This window comes from Ursus arctos, unplaced genomic scaffold, assembly GCF_023065955.2.
Source record: "Ursus arctos isolate Adak ecotype North America unplaced genomic scaffold, UrsArc2.0 scaffold_28, whole genome shotgun sequence".
NCBI classification, from domain to species: domain Eukaryota; kingdom Metazoa; phylum Chordata; class Mammalia; order Carnivora; family Ursidae; genus Ursus; species Ursus arctos.
In genome coordinates this window covers 30,346,062-30,368,128 of record NW_026622963.1, presented here as the reverse complement: position 1 = coordinate 30,368,128, position 22,067 = coordinate 30,346,062, and the positions used below count along the sequence as shown (strand labels likewise).

General features: G+C 45.5%; 1 protein-coding gene across 3 annotated transcripts in view; it reads right to left on the bottom strand.

Moving 5' to 3' along the window:
* AGBL1 (AGBL carboxypeptidase 1) overlaps positions 1-22,067 on the bottom strand; it is a 708,586-nt gene that overhangs the window by 550,897 nt on the left and 135,622 nt on the right. For all 3 annotated transcript variants that reach the window (XM_044388396.3, XM_044388398.3, XM_044388397.3), the window contains exons 7-9: positions 11,685-11,893; positions 4,946-5,111; positions 3,938-4,005 (exon numbers count right to left, since the gene is read on the bottom strand). In XM_044388396.3, the coding sequence (XP_044244331.1) occupies positions 3,938-4,005; positions 4,946-5,111; positions 11,685-11,893 (443 nt within the window). The remainder of the gene's footprint in view (positions 1-3,937; positions 4,006-4,945; positions 5,112-11,684; positions 11,894-22,067) is intronic.

Sequence of the window (22,067 nt, the reverse complement as noted above, 5' to 3'; positions counted from 1 at the left end):
TCAAATAAATGAAATCCTTAGATTGCATGAGCTGAGACCACCTTGTGGAGGAGGTGACATTTTAACTAGAACAGTGGGGAAGAAATCACCAGAACACCTAATGTTGTCTTCCAGAAAGAAGATGGTTGCAGCACAGAGAACAGGAGGAAGATGGCGGGAGTCAGCATTCAAGAAGGAGGTACTAGGCAAGGCCTTCCAGACCTGGGGAACGGTCTGTCACTGCCAGCTGCACTTTACCCCCTTATACATTTATGTTTTACCCCCTCACTGCCAGTCTTTTCTTCATTGTGCTGAATAATCCCAGACCCTTTATTTTTATTTCTAGATCATCATCATTTCAAGATAGTTTAATGGGAAGGGTGACTCTCCTCCCAACATCTATTTTCCAAAGGTTATAAAGTCTTACACAGAAAGGACACCAGTAATCAACCAGTCTGGTCTTCTCATCTTTCCATGTCTCTCCTGAACCCAGTTTCCCTAATGAAGTAGGGGAGAAAAGCCTACCCGGTGTATTAGGAGGATATTTGGTTAGTTCAGGAGAAACCTAGCAGTCCTGAAGGCCTGGACTCTTCTTTTTTAAGTCAAATAAATATGGACAATAAATGTTTATATGACTGATAGGGGGAGGGGGAGGGAAGAAAATGCAACATTCTTTCCCTCTTCTTGAATTTTCCTCCAAACTTTAAATTAAAAGAACAACTGATCTCATGAGGTTGATTTCATGGTATTTTCTGATGTAGTGCACACCAGGCCTGAACTCCTTAGTCTGGTTCTGGAGATCCCATCATTCTTGTCCTTTCCAGCTTTATCTATCAGTTCCTACTTGCCTCCCCCCTCCTCACTGCAGCCTCAGCCATGCCCCAGAGCGGCACCAATGAAAACCCAATCTGGCAGGTGACTGGGAGGAGTCTCCCCACCAGCAAGTAAGGTTGGTGCATCTAGAGTGAGGAGCGTTATGTAGCCCGTGAGCTGCAGCCTAATGCATTCTACATGTGGCTAGGTGACCTACTGAGCTTTACAGAGGAGATGGCCAACTATAACCTATTGTTGGCTTTTGTAAGTCAAGTTTTATTGGAACATAGCCACACTCATCATTTACATATTATCTGTGGTTGGGTTCTCGGTATAATAGTGAAGTGCAGTAGTTGTAACAGAGACCATCTCTGGTCCCCAGAGTTTCATATTTCAGTCTCTGAATCTCCAGGCACTCAGGTGGGTTCTCCCCTCCTTCTGTATTTCTTATAAATCACATTTATACTTATTCAGGGATGGGCCTGCTTCTGTGTCCTCACAGCAACCCAGACAGGCTACATTATTTAGGATTCTGGGACCCATCTAATCCAGATCATGCTTTCTGGCCCTTTGTCCTCAGATTGGACCCTTCCGATATTATTGACTTTCCCCGGCCCTACACTTGAGCTCACCATCCTTTCGAAGATGGTGATTTGAACTAGGGTAGGGACAAACTCCAAGTTCACTAGAATGCAAACTGTTTGAAGATAAACATCTATGTCTTGTTTGCTTTTGTATCATATTACCATCCCCAGGAACTTAGCCTGGTGCGTCCCACATGGATCATGGCCAAGAAAGTACCTGCAAGAAACAAAAAACTAAAAAAGAAGGAAGAAGGAGCAAAGGAGAGGAGAGCTTGAATTCACTCTGTTTATCCTCCTCTTCTTCAGAGTTTGTCCAAGTCTAACAGTTGTGTTAATGAAGAAAAAATATATATATATTTTTTTAAAAAGAAACATAACCAACATCTGGTCTGTACTTCTTGTAAGTTTCTCTTCTCTTATGTTGACACTGAGTTTTCAAAGAAAGGCACCCAACTTTCCATTCTCAAGACCCCTTTCAAAAGACAAAAGTTCCTTTTAATCATTCTTTCTAAACAGCTGAGCCCAATTATTAACTAAAACTTTTCAAATGAAAAGGTCATCAGTTAACGGCCTGGGTCGGATCTATGACCAGAAACAAATATTCCTGGCTTCTTGCCCACATTTCTTGCAGCAAATGCTTCTGGGTTCACGAAGGAAAATCAGTCTGCTGGAGTGCCGCTTCCCTTGCTCTTTTGCAACACCCCAGAATCAAGCCCTGATTCTGATGTGCCCCATTTCTCTACAACTCATGCTCACACACTGACTTCTCATCTTCTCCTTTTGGCTTGAACACTTTGATGACTAGTTTCCAGGCCCTCACCAATTTGTCCTGTGCTTCTTTCCCAGCTGGATTTGTTGATTTGTTTGGGTTTCACTCCACCCCAACCCATCACCATCCGCAGCGCGGTGGGGGAAAAGGAAAACGTCTGAACACTGTCCATCCTGTGCGACATGAGTCGGGTACTGGCATGCAGCTTGTCCCTGCACATCAGATACAGGAGGCCATTGACACTCTGCATCAGACACCCAGTTATCAAAGAGCAAGGAAGAGGGTAAGGGAAAGTGGCATTGATGAACGATCACCACAGCATGCTATTATATAATTCATATATAATATATATATAATATAATATATATAATTATATAATAATTCAGTGAGTACTCAATAGGCCTGTGCTGCCAAGCCATGGCAAAGATCCCATTTACTACTGATGACTTCAGAAATGATTCTATTTATCAACAAAACCCTGAGAACACTGGAGGGTCAATAGCAGTCTTAACCAAGCGACTGAGAGGGTTGAGCGGTAGCCTCTATGAGTCTGCGGCTACCATCTTATGATAGAGAACTCAGAAGGTCTCTTTCTCTCTAGATAGGCAGGTAGGTAGGAGGGAAGGGAAGAAAATAAGGAGGGAGGGAAGGAAAAGGGGGTGGGTGGAAGGATGGACGATGATAGGTAAATAAATCGACAGATAATAGAGTTTTTTAAGTTCAGGTTTCATTTCCAGGAATGTTATAAAAAGTAGCATTTACTTCTCATCTTATTTTGCAGATGACAAAGTTAAGGGGCTATAATTTGAAGGAGCTGGTCCATGTCTGTCTCCACCAACAGAAACAGAAGCAGATTTATAACTCAGAGATACGTGATCATTATTCTGGAGCAGTGATATTGATCCCTCCACTAAATGACACTTGGCAATTCCTGGAGACATTTTTGGTTCATGACTTGCGGAAGAGGGGGGAAGGAAGGGTAGGCGCTACAGGATCTAGTGAGGAGAAGCCAGAGATGCTGCTAAACATCCCACAATGCACAGAATTATCCAGTCAAAATGACAACAGTCCTTTTCCAGAACTGCAGTCAGTAAACTATGTCCCATCGCCTGTTTCTTGTCAAGAAAAGTATTACTGGAACACAGCCACGCCCTACCATTGACCTAGTGTCAGAAGCTGAGCAATTATGAGAGAAACTGTAGGTCCACAAAGCCTAAACTAATTACAGTCTGATCTTTTACAGAACATTTGCTAACCTCTGCTCTATATATCACGGGTCCTTATGGGATGGAGACCAAAGGGCACCGCTCCCCTGCTGACCAGCATGTATAGCATGGTCCAGTTCCCATAGACTGGGAGGTAAATGGAAGCGTACTCACAGGAGTCCTGAGCAGAGTGGGTAGACAAGGAGAGTGACTTGTGGAGACCCAAGAGATCTACCAGAAAAAGTTTCCTAGGAAATATTTCCATGGTTGCTTTGCATGAATGTCATCCACACTAATTACATATACCAACCTGAAGGGTCTATCAAAAAGCTCATCCAGACAGAATGTTAGTGCCTGGGTAATGGACGGCCTCTGACTTTACAATGAGACATTGGTCGGGACCTCCCGGGATGGCAATCAACAATCGTAGTGATCACTTATTGAGCACCACTGTGTGCCAGGCACTGGCATGAAGTACAAAAGTGTGTCCTGACAGTTTACACTGGGCTTAGCTGGACAGAGAGCAGTATTTGCCTCTGGAAGCTGTGAATGTGGAGACCCCTGGAAGCGAGGGCTGATGTACCCACTTGCTCTTTCATATCTTCAGAGTCTGAATCTTTATCCACTTCTTCATCGGCATCGTCTTCAAAATCCTCTATGTGGAGAAAAAGAGATAAGATGGATGAGGTTTCCCCTGTGCCTTGGAATTGGATTCTCACCACACACTGGCTAATACTCCTTTTTCTCATAAATAAGGGGCTCATTCTCAAGGGCACCATATCCCAACACTCTCCGACACTTATTGGTACATGCAAATCATATACACAGAGGCACAGGGAGCGCTATACCGTGAAGTCTAAATTGCCCCACATCGAAGGCGGAATGAGTGCAGAACAAAATGACACATGAATACCATTCTGGGTCGCCCCACCCAATTTACAACTATGTATGCAAACAACATTGCCAAAGTTTAGAGATCACATACAGGCAAAATTCACTATAATTCAGCCCCTTCACTGACTCCCTAATTTTGATAAGAAGGGACTTATTTACAACAAAAGACCACAGAAGGCATCCAGTGCCACTGTGGCAAGATGATACCAATGGAAAATCTGTTCCGTGAAAGGAGGGCAGGGTTGAACGGCATTAGAATCTTCTAACACCAAAACCTTCACAGACATTAAATAATCATACTTTCAAGCATTTAATAGGCTAGCATGGGGTTGTAAATAGCCAAAGCTTTACTTCAAGTTCATCCTTAAGGCAAAGTAATTCCAGAACGAGTCAGGACAGTAGAGAGCCTCAATCATGGGACTGTGAATACATTTTTTTTTTAAATTAGCTGAGACGACTGTACAGGCATTCAATAGCCACCGGGCAAAGTGGCAACAGTTAATAATTAAGAACAAAATAAGTGAGCTTAGTATCTGTTCATTCTACAAAAAGCTTGCTTTTTCATACATTTCTCTAATAAGCTTTGCGAACATTTATGGATAGCCTGTAAAAGGACTGATTCTACTCCTATCCACATTCCTCTGAAATACTGCCAACATGCAAAACTCACCATAAAGCTCATCGTTACCTACTGACTTTACCTTCAGTCAGAACGCACGGAGGTTCAGAGGGGATGCTCCCAGGGACCGGAAAGGCATAAGCGCTGCTGGCTGTGACCAAGGGAAGCGGGCTCTTTGGGTAACACTGCCTAAGGATCTGAATTACGATGGAGATGACAGGCTCCAAGTTTTTGTCATCCAGGCGGTTCTGAACAAAGAGAAGACCCTATCAGACGCTGACACCTTACGCAGAGTGTCCTTGTTGGATCAGTAGTTCAGGTAATGAATTACACACACGCACAGTAAACATCCTTAATGTAGAATGTCTACTTGGAACATTCCAATGGCAAATTGTGTCTAATGTACAATCTGCTTTGGCCCAGGGTTTTTTATTTCTTTTTCACAGCTCATATGTAATTGGAAGGAATTTAGTCTGAAAAGAGACTTATAAGTCTTTCAGGGGACACTGTGGCTAAGGGAAGACATTGTCCAGGATAGCCAGGGGAAGAGGAGGGGAGCATCTTCCTTCAGCCATCCAAGAAGCGTCATTGTGAATTATTGCCTAGAGAATGAGTAGCCAAATTGATGGAAGTCTTACTTTTCTCTTTCAGCTATTATCTAAATAGAAAACCATAAAGGAAAAAGATAAAATATGAAATCAGAAAAAAAGACTAAGTGAATCCCAAGTACCTAAATTAAATAACATGCCTGTTCTCAGAGCCCACAGTGTTGATCCCTCCTGATACCTACCCAAAGCAAAGGAAAATTGGGTTTGCAGATGTAACATTTTGATACTGATGGAACCTGACAAGACCCTTCTTTTCAGACACTTTGAAAAATGCAAAAACAAGTTTACTAAATTGAGAGAGAGTGTTGGAAGTACGTCGGTAACTCTTTGGCAAAAGCTAGGCCATTTTCTTCAGACTCTTAGTAAATGCTTTGTCTACTGACTTCGTACAGAAAGTAGACAAGTGTGAGCTTCCGATCTGATATTCCTAAGGGGATCCAAGCGAGCTCTAAGGCCAGCAAGTCATAGTAGTAGATATGCGGGATGCTGAGCACCTGTCACAGGGCAGAGGGACCGTGATGACGCCATGCTCGGGTATCTCCAGGCCCACGTTACAGGCAGCTCCACATAAAAAAAACATGGAGAAAAAACTTAAACTTTTAGCCATGAGTTCAAACTATACAAATGATTCCAAAGGCAGTAAGCCCAGCGTTCAAACCAGGAACGCTTTAACACAACCGAGAATGCTATTTCCCCTTCTGTGGACTCAGATGGTACCCATCAGGTGTCCTGAACCCACAGCAGGAAATACTCTCCATGGAAAATGAGTCAGTCAAGGCAACCTCATCCCTGAGATGGTCAAATGATTTCTAGTGCTTCGTGAAAAGTATTAGTATTGGAAAAAGCGAGAACTGAGCATGGGAGAGGGAGTGAGGGAGGGTAGATGGCTCATCACAGGTCAGGTTCTGAGCTTCATTCCCAGGAGGCACAGAGCCAAGGACAAGCCAGGGGACTGTCAAAATTACCAGCATTTTGGAAGCCAGTTGTGTCTGTGATTGTCACTGGTATTGTTATTGATAAATGTGACAACAATCCTGTGTTTTACTTTGCACGGGATGGGGCAGGTGCAAAGTGAGAGGAAGGATGGAGGCAAGTTCACCTGCCCTGATAGCCTGGGACACACTGTGAATTTGGGGGATAGAGAGGATATTAAATCAACGGAAACCAAGGGTTATAGTGAATTACTGCCTCAATTAGGTTGGTAGGAAACAGTGTAGTAGACACAATCCAAGGAAAACATTAATGAATTTTAAAATGATCCTTGCTTCCAAAGCCATAGAAATGCCTAGACCCACCTGCCAAGGTTTCCCTAGTATTGATGGACAGGTATTGCAGCAGGCCGGGAGGTGGAGCACGGGAGGCACTCAAGATGCAAAATTTAAGGGGGCCTCACTCTCAGCCTCCTGCTATCGCAGGGTTGGCACCTGTGCTGTGCATCAAAGATGAGAAGACCCCAAGAAATAGCATCCCTGTGAACAACTGTCTCAGAATGGGGGGTAAAGGTGAAAATTTCTGGCTCACTTTTCCCATCACTTCCAATAATATATCTGCTACCTGGAAAAGATGATGAAATATGACAGTGCTTAACATATTCAATTCACAGTGAACGCCTCTGAATTAGCTTTGGAATAATAAATACACTACTTCCGTGAGACATGGGCAAGCGAGTGCAAAGTAGCTCCTCCTTCTCCGCAGTTTCGCTTTTCCCAGATTTCAGGTACCCACGGTCAACCACAGACTGGAAGCAGATGATGCTTCTTCTGCAGTATCGTCAGAAGGTCGATAGCCTAACCCTACGTCCCAATGCCTCACTTCATCTCATCACGTACGCAGTTTATCATCTCACATCATCACAAGACGGGTGAGGACAGCACAGTAAGATATCTCAAGAGGGAGGGGCCACATTCCCACAATTTTTATAACGGCATATTGTTACAACTGTTCTATTAGGAGCGCCTGGGTGGCTCAGTCATTAAGCGTCTGCCTTCGGCTCAGGGTATGATCCTGGAGTGCTGGGATCGAGCCCTGCATCAGGCTCCTCCGCTGGAAGCCTGCCTCTTCCTCTCCCACTCCCCCTGCCTGTGTTCCCTCTCTCACTGGCTGTCTCTCTCTCTGTCAAATAAATAAATAAAATCTTTAAAAAAAAAAAAAAACTGTTCTATTTTATTATTGCTGGCAGTGGTAATCTCTTGCTATGCCTAATTTAATAAATTAAATTTTATCATGGGCATGAACATATAGGAAAAAAACATAGCCGATATGGGTTTGGTACTCTCCGAAGTACCAATCATCCACTGGGGGGTCTTGCAAAAGGAGATCCCAGAAGGCCACTGCTACTCAGCCCAGAGCCCTAGTAATAATCTTCACAATAAGAAAATGAGACACTTCAGTGGAAAAGTCCAGGAATTCCAGATTTAGGTTCTCCTCCCAACTAGCCAAAGCCGTCCGTGTCTCAGCCCCAGCTAAGCCCCCACCTTCCCCCCTACCTCTCCCTCCTTCCTCCTGTGCCTTCGGATGCCCTCCTGTCCAAATGGCAGCCAGAATGGTCCTTTAAGGTCATAAATCAGTTTAATGGGTATAGAGTTTCAGTTTTGCAAGATGAAAAGAGTTCTAGAGATCGGTTATACAACAGCGTTGATGCACTTCATACGACGAAACCGTACACTGTAAAATGGCCAAGACGGCCAACTTTACATTGTACAAATTTTATCACAATGAAAAAAACAAAAAGCATACATCATATCAGGTCACCCCCCTGCTTCAAACCTGGTAGAAATAAAATCTGAATTTCTTTTCATGGTCTAGAAAGTTCTTCCCTCCTCTTTTTCCTCCCCTTCCCCCTCTCCTTCCCCTTCCTTCTCCTCCTCCTCCTTCTGATTCTTTTTCTTCCTCATCTTTTGCTACTGTGGGCATCACCAGCAACATCACCATTATAAATTGCAAACAGCCACCAAAATGACATCACTAGATCCAAGGTTCCGTAGGTCATCCAAGGACTGCATAGTGCCCCTCCTCTGGCAGAAGTGGGGGAGGACTGATGGGCAGCTCAAACCACTACAGCTACAGGTGCTGGGCTCACGGCGCCCAGCCCAGGTGCTGGAGGCTTCACAGGCTACAGCAGCCTGGCACACAGGGCCAGTTCGGCCTCTGCTCACATCCTGTGGCCACTCCCAGCAGAAACTCGAGGCTGGAAGCTTGCTGTGAATTCATTTACTGAACAGCTGAGGTCTTCACTGACCTGCTGAAAAACTGCTTTTAAAATCCTGCTTGCAGGGGCACAGGGGTGGCTCAGTCGGTTATGTCCGACTCTTGGTTTCAACTCAGGTCATGATCTCAGGGTCATAAATCGAGCCCCCGCATTGAGCTCCACACTGGGCTCCGTGCTCAGGGTGGAGTCTGCTGGAAATTCTCTCTCTCCCTCTCTCTCTGCCCTCCCCCCACTCCCGCACTCTCTCAATCTCTCTCTCTCTTTCTAAATAAGTATAATCTTTCAAAATATATAAAATAAAATAAAATAAATCAAATCAAATCAAATCAAATCAAATCCTGCTTGCAGAACCAGACTCCTAACTGTAGAGAACACACTGCCGGTCACCAGCAGGGAAGTGGGTGGGGGATGGGGAAATAGAGGATGGGGATTCAGGAGTGCACTCGTGATGAGCACCAGGGGGACATATGGAAGTGTGGAATCACGATATTGTACACCTGAAACTAACATTATACTGTAGGTTAACTAACTGGAATTGAAATAAAAACTTAAAAAAAAAAAAGATGAAAGGGAAAAAAATTTAAATGAGGCCATTAGGGTGGGCCCTAGTCCCATATGACTGGTGTCCTTATAAAAAGGGACATTTGGACACAGACACGCACACAGGGAGAACATCCTGAGAAGACGGGAGGCAGAGAGGAGGGGATGCTTCTACAGGCCGAGGGGCACCAGGACTGCTGTGACCAGCAGAATCTACAAGAGAGCCTGGGGCAGGTTCCCCCTCACAGCCCTGCCAGCACCTTGATTTGGGACTTCTGGCCCCAGGCCTGGGAGAATCTCTGCAGTTCGCAGTGCTTTGTCCTGGCAGCCCCAGGAGACTCCTACAGGGAGATTCCTCGTACCAGTCTCGGCTCTGACTCTGCCCTAGAAAGGCTCAGAACTCACTCAAAGCTGTTGGAGTTGCAGTTATGGTTTCCAGGGATTAACGTGACAGATTAAGATGAGCCCAAGAGCGAGGCCCAGAGGGCAGAGGGTGGCTGTCTCAGTCCGCTCAGGCGGCTCTATAAGGACACCGCAGACCCAGGGGCTGATAAAGGACACCCATTTGTTTCTCACACTTCTGGAGGCTGGAGGTCTAGGTTCTGGCACCAGCGGGTTCCCTGTCTGGGAGAACCTGCCTCCTAGTTCACAGATGGCCATGTCCTCACCTGCAGCAAGGACCAGGGAGCTCCCTGGGGCCTCTCTTACCAGGGGCACACATCCCATTCACAGGGGCTGCACCCTCATGACCCAATCCCCTCCCAAAGGCCCCACCTCCCCATATCATCACTTTGGGCAGCAGGGATTCAGCAAAGGAATTTGGGGGACACAGACATTAGTCTACAGCACCAGGAGAAACATCAAACATCAGACAGACAGACAGACAGTTATTTTATACAGATCCTGTTTCCAGGCTCATAGGCCCTTTTATGTCTGTGCTTTACTTTGCTAACTTCTCCACCCTCTTCCTCTCACAGATATATACTCCTGGGGTCACTGTCTTCTTCCCTTTTCTTGCCCTCCTAATTCTTCCTAACACAGAGCAGAGAAACAGTCCAAAAAGGCAGAGGAACTGGCTGGAGCGCACGAGCTGGCATGGGGGGCTGCTAGACATCAGCAGTTGGGGGGGGTGTTTCACTTGAGATTTTGGGGGACACAAGCTTACAAAGTATGGTGACGCTTGGAGAAATCCCAAGCACTGCTTCATCCAGAGAAACAGAACGTTCAGTGCAGCTCATTGATGACGGAGAGGCTCTGAAAGCTGGGCTGATGGAGAGAAACCCACGGGTGACAGCAGACAGAAAATCAGATGTTGGTTTGCAGCCCAGTACGATGTTATTGTTCAGATGCAGGGGGGACGGGGATGCTGTTTCCATAGGAAAGGTCTATGGACAGCATGGCTGGAAGACAGCACTCTTGTTGACCGCTTCATTGCCTTGGATATACGCAGGTAGGGAAAAGGTAAAGGGTGTCCCAAGAGGAGCAAGGAGACTGTGGAAGGGGGTGCAGAGAAGATGAGCTAATGTGAAGACAGCGGGGAGAAGGGGAGTGAGCAGATGACGGATATCTGGGAAGCCTTCACCTCCTCCACAGAGTGTACACAGCCTTGCACTATGGTGTTTAAATTAGTCCTAATCAAGTGCAATTAAGGAATTTGCTGTTAGGGTTGAAATCCAGGAAACCGGAGACTACATATCCCACTGGGGTATCAAGAAGTAACAGCCCTTGAAGGTGCTCCCTTTTGCCTGGGATGCTGTTCCTCTTGAACTTGGCACGACTGGTTTTTTTCAGTAATTCAGGTCTCAGCTTAGGTGTCACCTGCTCAGAGAAGACTCGACCTCTCCAGCAGGACATGTTCTCACTCCACCTGCAGGAGTGACCATGGAAGGCCTGACTTGATTGATGTCAGGGAACAAACAATAGGAAATGACCTTCCTTGTTGAATTCTTTGCTTCCTTCGTGTCTGACGCTCCTGCTACAATATTTGCCCCACAATTTCGGGGTCTTGCCTGTCCTATTCACCTCCAGATTCCACAGTGCTAACTATTCCAGTAACTGCTCACACTCATAAAGCAGCCAAGTCATGGCAAGCGCTCCATTAAATACAAGACATCTCTACGTCAACGTATTGAGGCCATGCTACAAGCTAGGTTTTATTATTTCCCTCTTTTCAAAAAACAAGAAACTTGAGACCAAAGGGTGTCAAAGTTTTTCACAAGTGTAAGTGCTAGGGCTGGGATGTGAACACTCTTAACCACCACACCACCCAGCGTGTAGCCAATAAACACATAATTGAAAAAATGAATGACTCCGTCAGTGCATGGGTGAACAAATGAATGAGGGTTTGGATCCAGAACCTCTGCCCATAGCAGGCAGCAAGAAATGTACCGAGGTTCTCACAGCTCTGCTCATCAGGAACCGTCCAGGCGTCATTCACCTGCAGAGGCAACCCCAGGGTTAATTACCTGGCTGGTGCTGAAGAGGATCTCCATGCCCTGGGCTGCCAGGAAGGCCTCCCTGCCAGACCGGAGGTTGGCAACGTGCTTGAGGCAGAGCAGGAGCGCCCGGCGGGTCAGCACGTAGGTATTGGTGCTGTCATGGTGGTGCCAGTCCTGGTGCAGCCTGAGCAAGCTGGTGACGTAGCCTCTGTTCACAGCCCTGCGGCTGTTGGACTCTGAAACCAATGGAAGAAGGGGATGTCAATCATGGGCTCTCCCGGCCGCACCTGCCTGAGGACGTCCGGTGTACCTCCCTCAAGAAACTTATGATCAAGGGACTAATAATAACGTTCCATTGGAGAAAACTGGCAGATGCCACCTTAATCCAGTGACCAAAGTGAACATCACCATGTGTGTTGCACTAAGAGGCACACAGCATCACTCCGATGGTCTCCATGCCCAAAATGCACAGCCTGAATTTAACCATGAGGAAAATCAGTAAACCCAAATGAGGGGCATGCTACCAATCATCTGATTGACGTTCATCAAAAATGTCAAGGTCATGAAAGGAAAAAAAAAAAAAAAAGGAAGGGAAGGAGAGAAGAGGGGAGGGGAGGGAGCTAAAGGATTTATATAACATGTAAGAGCAATACAGAATTGTAATTCAGATCCTGGGCCAGAAAGCAATTTTTGTCCTTTGCTATAAAAGGCATTAATGAAACAGTCGGTAAAATTTGAATAAGGCCTATAAATTAACTAATAGTATTTTATTGATGCATATTAAATTTTGGTAAACTGTGCTTATATAAGAGAAAATCCTTATGATTAGGAAATTCACAACTGGAGTATGTGAATGTCTGTAACTTGTTCTTAAAAAGTCCAGAAAAAATTTTAATAGTGCTGGGGGGTGAAAGAATGAATGAGAGAGAGACAGAGACATTTCTACCAGATTTCCATTCTTCTTTGCTAAATCTCAGCGGTCTTAGGGTATAGTCACTGGGCTGAGTAAATTACAAGACTTCGTTTGGGAAGGAGACACTGAATGAGACATGATGGCTGAAAGGGAGTGGCAAGTCACAGATGTGTTGCGTGTTTTTCCTAGAGAACATGGAAGCCAGCTTCTGGATAATCAAGGTCTGGCTCAGCCCGAGAAAGGAACTCCTCCTAGTCAAGGCTACCCAACAAGAGGATGGATTCTTTGTGGTAGTGGATAACCGGGCAATGACAATGCTCGAATGGCGATTGGAAGTCTACCCAGCGGGGATGCAGCATGGGGCTCTCTTCCATCTGATGGGAAACATAACAGGGCTTTCATGGCTCCTGCACATCTTCAGCACTGCAATTTTTCCTTGGTAACTGAAAGATCCCTGTAGAGACCTCCCATGAGACACACATCCTATGGGATAAGTGCATGGTGTCCTGATTTTCCAAGACTTGCTTTAAATTCTCTTTGAGGACACAGAGGGAAGGAAGTCCAAAATACCTCTCAGCACTTAACATATGCTCCTTTTCAGCTTAACCCCCTCGGTCCGGCTACTGGCTTGGAGGACAAATGTGCCTGAACCCGGATCTCTCCCGCAGGTGGCTGGTCACCTCTGTTCCTGCAGGCAAGGTGCACCACAGGGCTGTAACCAGCTGACTCTAAGCACAGATGCCCAAATCTTGCAGCTCTGCTCTCACTCCTGCACTCCTCCATTACCCAAACCGTTCAAGCTGGCTTATGAGACAATATAGGCCTCTGGCTGAGTATGTATGTGCAAGAGATCCCCTGAGCTGTAACTGGAGAAGCAAAATTTCAGCTCAAAGTCAGATTTTTTCCCTAAGACCATGTAAGTGCACATAAGTGAAAAAATAACATAAAAATTCAGTGCTTTAGTCCGGAGGGGTTTTCTCCTATTAAAAGAATTTTTTTTTTTCCTGCAGGTTTGTCAAATTCTAAATTGTCAGGCTTGGCTGAGCCCCACTGAGATTTTTGACCCATTTGTACAGTTGGGTTTTTTTTTTTTTTTTTCACTTTTACGTTTCATTCAGCCATGACCCTGAACGGAGAGTGATGAGCTTTATTTGCCCACTGATGTGTTTGTGGAAGGTTTAAATCTCCTTCATTACCTCCTTTACCGAATTATTCTTTTGCATCAAAAATATTTCTCTCCTTGGCTAGTCCCAGCCACAAAGCACCAGAGTTCTTTACTGCTTAAATGAGGTTCCTGCCTATCCAATATCTGATGTTTAAAAGAAAATTGGGGATTAAGTAGGAGGTATTAGAGTATCATCTGCTGGAAAGATGACAGAATGGCAAAAAAACAGTGCACAGAGGCCCTGTGGGCAGGGAGAGGTTAAGGACTTTTGTCTTTTATCTATTTTAAGGATAGGAGACTAACAGTGTGTTATCTTAATGACCTTCATCCCCTACTCTTTTGGGGGGTGGGAGGGCAGGGGTAATGGAAAAAAATCTTTAATTGTCTCAGAGAAAAATCCCTTATCAAATCCTAATGATTTTATTCATGATTTCCTGTTAATCCGCAACAAGCTGCCATGTTTACTAACATCTAAAATGGCTACACCGCCTTCCCCGCCGACCCAACATCAGTCGATCTTTCTCTGAGAATGGCTTGCAGAATTTTGCAAAAGTCAATAGGCATCTGAAACCTGACAAGAGGAGATTCAGCAAACTGAGAAACAGCAAATGTGGAGAAGAGCCAAAGAATGAAATGAGGGTCACTGAGATCAGCGCCGTGCAGGAGTTCTACAAGACTGAGAGCGAAACAACACTTCTCCGAGGGTGGCCAAATAGCCAGGAGAAAATGTTTCGAGTGAACTCGAGATTTGGGGCAGGAAAGGGCCCCAGGTCCCCCGACCCCTTTCAAAACAGATCAGCTGCATTTAAGTCTGTTTTTATATAAAGGGATTCCTCCTAAGGTTTTCTTGGGAAAAAATTTCTGCTCCTTAATTTCATTTTTAATTTCCCAAGTAGATTGGTTTATTTGAACTAGTAGGAGGATGGGGGTAGGATGGACAGAGAGGCGTTCTGAGTTTAACATCTCACTCCGCACTCCCAACTGCATCTCAAGGCACACTCAGTGCCCTGTCTCCTTCCTGCGGAATGTCATCCCTGGTCAGTTTTCCTTTGGCAAATCCACAGACTCAACCTTGACCTTCTCTCCAATTCATCTGCTTACATTCTACCACCTCTGCCTCTCCAGATCATATCCTCCCAAGTGAGGTCTTCTTAGTAGCTAATTATCAGTCTGCAATGTGACCTAGTGAATCCTTATTTTCACCACAGGTATTTCTTCTCTGAGGTTCACATGTTGTTGTTGTCGTCGTTTCTCTTTAGTGCAGACCCCATTGATGCAGCAGATTTTTACATTCAGGTAAAAAGAAAATAATAAATAACTAGAAGGGACTATGCCCAGACAGCACTAATACTAAAGGGGAGGAAGAGAGTGAGGATTCTATTTGCTTTATTTTTAGATTTGATTTAGGCTTTTCTGACGTTCTTATTCCCCCACATACTCTACGATGTACTCTGCTAATCAGGAGGGGTAAAAATGTTACCTTTTGACTGTTGGTCTTGCCATGTTGTAAATGGCTGTAGACGGGGCCAATGGTCCCCAGGTTGCCATAGCAACCAACTCACCTTTTTCAGCCTTATCCCCTCCCCTTCAAAAGTGAAATAAAAAAAAAAAAAAGTGAATTACCTGCCTACTACCCCCTGAAGGCATTTGAGATCCTGATCATCTCTATAAAGATGTTTGTCTTTTAAAGAGGAAAGTCTAGACACCTTCAAGACTCAAAGATGGAATTTCTCCTGGGGAATATTCAGCCCCAGGGCTGGTGGAGAAATGCTCCGTGACCCAAATTATTACACCTGCCAGCAGCCCACTCCTCTGCCACTGCCCTTTGGCAAAACCAAAGGAAATTTCATCTCTGCTCTGCATTTCCCGTATCTGGGGATTTCATCAGCCCGTTGAGGTTGAAGTGATGACTTCACAGCAGCCGATGGACACCTGCAGCAGAGCAATGAGCCAAACAAATGAACAGCCACAGCTCTCCAATGCGCCAGACAAATTAGTGCAGATCTCTAAACTCATCTTTCCTGTAGTCACTCATGCACCCTGTATGGCCTTGCTGGGCCTGCTGTCAGGTGTCTTTGGGACTCCCTGGACCTGGCCAGGAGCTCCACCACTTTCTAGCTGTGTGGCCTTGGACATGTCAGTTCACGCTTGTATCACTAAGTCTTTACCTGAATGACAAAACTAATAATATCCCTTCCTCGGCAGTTGAGAAAATTAAATGAGATAATACATATAACATTGCTAGCTCGATGCCTGGCGCATAATCAGCATTTAATACGTGTTGCCTATTACGGTTGTCATTATCAACATGATAAGCAAAATCCATTTATTATTCCAACTTTCCCTCTATTGTTACGGACAACAAAATGCCAAAGGCTCAGAATATGAACATATTCTCTTTGGCAGCCTCATTCAAGAACTGGAGCTCCGGGGTCACCTCGCTGATGATGTGAATTTGGGCTCTACCAGTTACTAGCTGTGTAACCTTCGTTAAGCTGATGAGCCAGCCCGAGCTAGATTTCCATCATCTGCAAAGACTAAAGCAAAATGAAAAAAAGATTAATTACAACATCAGCCTTACAAGTCTATGATAGGGAATGAATGCATAGCGTAACACCTGGCACAGAGCACGTGCTCAGTAAATGATAAGCCCCCCCCCATAAGGATGACATTAAACTTCACACACTTCTTACCAGTGATAATTGCCCAAGGAAAAAGTTCCTTAATCAGTAAAATTCATCAAGTTTCTTCAATCTCCACGTAATGATTTCTCACTCCAAAATATGCACCAGCTCTCATTGTTGCCCATCTGTCCTTAGATATCCCGATACAGACATCCTGAGGGTCATACCTCACTTTATCTCAGGTGTCCATCCAGAAAAGCCCATACTATAGATCTTTATTGCTCCCCTCTCTAGCAAAAGTTACCTCAGTTGGGTCCCCTCACACCAACATTTTTCTAGAGGACTGGTTAGTGTTCTAAGATCCTCTTGATTGATAATGGTTGAAAACGGTGAGTTGGTTGCTGACAAGTGGTTAGTAGCCCACCCTTGCCTTGGATAAGCCATAGATGAGTAAGAATAAACACAAGGATTCCAGGTTCCCATCACTCTTGAGAATAAAAATCATCTTTCATCCACACAGCAGACTCTGACATTACAATCTCAAGAAATTCTTGCCCAGGGAAATTAAGTGACCTTATTGCTTCTTTCAGGAACTTCATGAAAATCCATTCATACAAACTACTGACAATTCAGCTAGTCCTTTTCAGGATAGTGGCCCCTTCTCAGAGCAGAAGACCACTCAACTGGGCTGACCAAACTCCCATATACTCATCAAGGTTTGCTTCCAAACCCTCTCTGCACTGTGTCCCCCAACCCTGAGCAATGACATCGCAAACACTGCCTGATCTCCGTCAGGAACCCACATTGAAAGACCCACTTTGAATACAGCACTCCCATGCTGTAATAACCACCTGAGAACTCCACGTTTGGAGACATTATTAAAACTCGAGATACTGACGACCAATACACTTGCCTTTGCAACACATTACTTTTGTGGTCTTTTCAGGGAGTCAATTTAGAAAATATTTCTGGACAAAGCAGGCTTTTACCAAGACTTATAAATCATATTATATGAACAGCGAGCTGCCTACTTTGCCATTATAACACCAGTTACAATTACAGAGTATTTATTTACGGAATGTTTTCTATGCGCTCAGTACTGGGCTAATCATTTTAAATGATTATCTCATTTATCTCATGAAAATGCTTTGAGATAAGCATTATTTTCCTCCTTTTACAGAAGAAGGTGCAGAGGCTGAGAGAAGTCAGACCACTTACTGAAGCCCTTAGAGCTTACAAATGACCTCCCCACGATTCCGATGGGACTCCCCATCTGCCTCCAAAGCTTACAATCCAGACTGTTATTCCCAAAGCTTTTGATGATGAAGTGATGATAGTTTACACTTTTTTGTGCCCAGAAGAAGCCCTTTACCCATCACCAGAACAACCAGCTTCTTGGGGAAGGTTTCTGAAAGGCTACTGGAGATAAAGCCATTTGAACACCTGAACCCTGAGGGACTTGAAGGGAGTGGCTTTCGGCTGATGTTACCTTGGCTCAGCCCCTCCACTCAACCTTTTCCCCCACCTTCTCTGTTCCCTCCCAGGCCCCAAAATTAGGGAGAGAGTTGATTTTTAATAGGACACTTGACAAGATTTTAAAGGCCCCAGGAAGTGGCCCATTGTTCTTCAGGTCACGGGAGAAGATGTTTGGGTGTCTTCCTGTCACTCAGCCAGTGACTCCGAGAGGCCAGTCCCAAAATCAGGCCCGGACATGAGCGTGGTCCCATTGACCAGGAGAGACCGAGGCAGCTCTCCCGGCCCCTCCCCTGGCAGCCACAGCAGTGGCTCCCTCTCAAGGCAGGAGCCACAATACGTGGACTGAGATATAACTAATCTTAACGTCATTGGTCATGGACGTTCTGCTCAATTATCATTAGCCCGAATAAGAATAATGATATTGAACTAACATACAGGTATATATATATTTTTTTCTCTTTGTAGAACAGCTGCATTTCAGGAAACTTGACTGTCGAGTAAATTTTAGTTCCGAGCGAAGCTTGTTTGCCTGTTGACCACCTTTAAAAAAATGAAAGAGGCTTTTCCTAAGCCCCAGAAATAGAAAGTGTTAGAGACCGTCCTTCCCAGCAGTTTTCAATCTAGAGTCTTCTACTGCTTTTGTGCTTTAATCACCAGTTCCTTCTAATACCTCTCCACAGAGACATTCACAAACCATAGGCATTCCTCCACTCTGAGGAAAGCCTCGGATTCCACTGGGCCTCTCCCGCTGGCCCTTGGCGGAACCGTGTCTAAGGAAGGGCGTCAGGCTGTATTGCTAGAGGAGGAGGGCCCACCGTCACACACGGAACCCCGACACCGAACTCCTCCAGGTCAGCACTCGGCATCCCACATGACGGAGCCATCTCATCTTGTGTTGTATCCATTCTAAGGCTACGTTTTTTCACATGTGAGCATTTCCAAAATTAAGTGCTTCTTACCCATGGCGGTGTTTCAATTATAACTGGCAGTATTTTCTCATTCCACGGCACATAAAAAGTGGTGCATCTTATAGTCCACGGCATCTTAGATTTGAGGAACTATGATTAATTTTTCAACATTGTTAGTTTGAAAACTCTCTGAAATGAGTTCGCTCCCAGCAAGGGGTGATCGTTTGAGAGGTTTGCCGTGCATACGCAAACAGGCAGAGGCACTCTGTCCTGAAAGCCAGATCCTGTGGTGGTGAGGTTCACAGGAAACTGTCAACTAAAAGCATGCTCATTCACCCAAAACCCAAGGCACCACCATTCGTTCATTCGACAAACACTTAGCAACTACTATGTGCTAGCATGGGCCAGGCACTATCGTAGGCACAGGGATCCCACAGCAAGAGATGAGATAGACCATGCCTCTGCTGTTAAGGGGCTTGTTTCCCATGGGGAGCGGGGCACTGGAGAGCCACAGGACCAAGTAGGCACACACGAAAAGAAAAAAATAGGTAATTTCAGAGAGTGACAAGTGCTAGAATGCTAATAAAACAGTAATGATAGATGGGGTGCCAGGGTGGGCTCAGTCAGTTAAGCGACTGACTCTTGGTTTTGGCTCAGGTCTTGATCACAGGGTCCTAGGATGGAGTCCCACGTTGGGCTCCACGCTCAGCGGCAAGTCTAGTTGAAATGCTCTCTCCCTCTGCCCTCTTCCCCCAACTCACATGCACACTCTTGCTTGCTCTCTCTGTCTCTCTCTAAAATAAATAAATAAATCTTAAAAATGATTTTCAAACAGCAATGGTAGAGTGACTAGGAGACAACTACTCTAGATTGGGTGGTCAGGAAAGACCCTTTGAGGAGAGGGTAGTAGTGCTGAACTGAATGATAGGAAAGAATCAGGAAACAGAGCTCTGGTGGCAGAAAATTCCAGAAATTTGAGAGCACAGCAAGTGGAAAAGCCCAGAGTTGGTGAGTACAAATTACAAAAAGTCTGTAGCTAAAGCCAGGTGAAAAAACTGAGGGAGAGCAGTAGGAAATTATAAAAAAGAAGGGCAGGGATCAGAATGTGTGACCTCCACCACGTGGGACATTCATCGTGGCAGGTTCTGCAAAAGTGGAGGGGTATGTCACACTGAGCTTTCCCCCTCACTCTCCTTTTGGTTATTTGTTTGTGGCATCTCTGCAAGAAAGCCCTTAGGAATGATCATCTTAGCCTAAACCTAAATTTTTCCAGTTTTCCTACCCATCCAGAGTTTTAGGTTGAGTCTAGACCTCCGTAGAGAAAGAAGTACTTGCTAAGCCCCCAGACAAGTCACTGTCCCTTCCGGGTCCCTGCAGAAAACCTTCCTGGTTTGACTGTCTTTCCACTGTCAACTCATCAGATGACACTTGAAGAAGAAAGCCAGGCTTTCACCAGGAAGGAGAAACTGAGACCTTTCCCACTGCCTTTCCCCGTCCATTGATATGTGAGACACCAGTCTGTCGGTGGCGTCGCCTGCTTCTGGCCTGAACAGACAAGCAGTGCGGACTGAGGGGAAACGCACCTGCAAAGTGCTGCAAACATCACACGCCAACAGGCTCGTGCTGCAGTACGCCTCCTGGCCTGAAGGGGGCGCTGGAGGAAGGCGGGGAGCGTGCGCCTCTGCGCTCCTGGCTGTTCTCTGCCCCTAGGGCATGCAGCAGCACATCACTATAAAAATCACAGGACCAGAACCCTGAGCTCCCTGGTTTCAACTCGACTCCTGCCACCCATGATCCAATCCGGTCCTCTCTCCTACCACCCAGACTGTGCCCGCAGTAGCCCCTTACATGGCGCCTAGGCCTCCAGCTCCCTCCAGGGCCCAACACCTCACTCAAGCACAACTGGGAGGCTGTCATCCCCTACTCAAAAACAAACAAACAAACAAAAAAGCAACGGCTGCAGGGAAATCCGAAAGCTTGGGGATGGGGGGGGGGATCTGATGTTCTCTGGGTCACACAGTGTGGGGGCGGTGGTTGCTATGCTGTGAGCCCCTAAGATTGGGGGAGGGGCTAAGGGAGAGGCTAAGCAGGGTCTCTAACCCCCCGTTGCCACCAGAGCAGCCTCACTTTCATCCGTGTACATGCAGGGGCTCTGCAAAGGATTTCGTGTAGGCAAACTTTTATTTCTTTAAAACAAAATTTTTTTTTTTTTAATAAAAAGGATATGAAATCTTGGGCAAGTAAGTCAAACCCACTGGGCCCCGAAGTTTTCTCTACGGAACAGTTTCTCAGCCTTGCACTCTTGCCTTTTGGGGCTGGCTATTATTATTTCCTGGGGAGTGGGGGGCTGTCCTGTGCACTGCAGGAGATTCAGCAAGATCCGGGCCTGGGCCCACGAGATGCCAGGAACAGCCCCACCTCTGCAGATGTGGCTACCGAAACCGCCTTCAGGCCTTGCTAAATGTCCCCTCCGGGACAAAATCGCTCCCATTGAGAACCACTCTTATGTAACAGTTAAATATTTACCTGTCTTGCAAGACTACCGTGAAGATTAAATGGGAGAATACATGAAAAGGTGCTTTGTAAACTGCTAATATCAGACGTCTGTAGGAAACACCTGACTCACACTCGGCATAAACAAGTAAGTGTACAGTCAATCCTGAATGTGATGAAGGGGCTCCTGAGCCCCTTCAGAGCGGGGAGATGTTTATCTTTTTGTCTATCTCTTTAAATCTCTGCGATACTTTGTCGATCTGTAGCCAGTCATTCATTACGCCAGGATGATACAAGTTCTAAAATCTAAAACATTTAGAGCAGAGCAATCCTGGATGTTAACCCCTGATTCCCTAGAATGAAAACAAAATGAGGGTATGTGGGTCAACCGAATGGGCCAGTTCATTCAACGATGCTGCATTCAACGATGTCCTTACTGCTTTTACAGAAAAAGCTTCTAGAGGAAACACAGAGGCTGAAAACAGCTATGTATCATTCAACACTCAGGGAGATGTAAGGAGATGAATTTACATTACAACAGGCTTTACAGGACCAATTCCTGAAACTCCCAGGATTTTCCAAATGGTGGTATAGGAACGTGAGAGATGATCTTTATAGAGATTTATTACTAAGATCTAGCATGATACTCCCAATACATGTACAGCACCTTGTTTAAATCTCACCAATGCTCCTTGGAGGGTATCTTGTTCCCTGCCTTACAGATAAGGGGGTTCCAGCAAGGTCACTAAGGAATGCACCTCGAGAGGCTCTGATTGGAATCCACAGTCTCCTGACAGCCAGCTTTGAGACCACTGTGCAAACACTATTCTC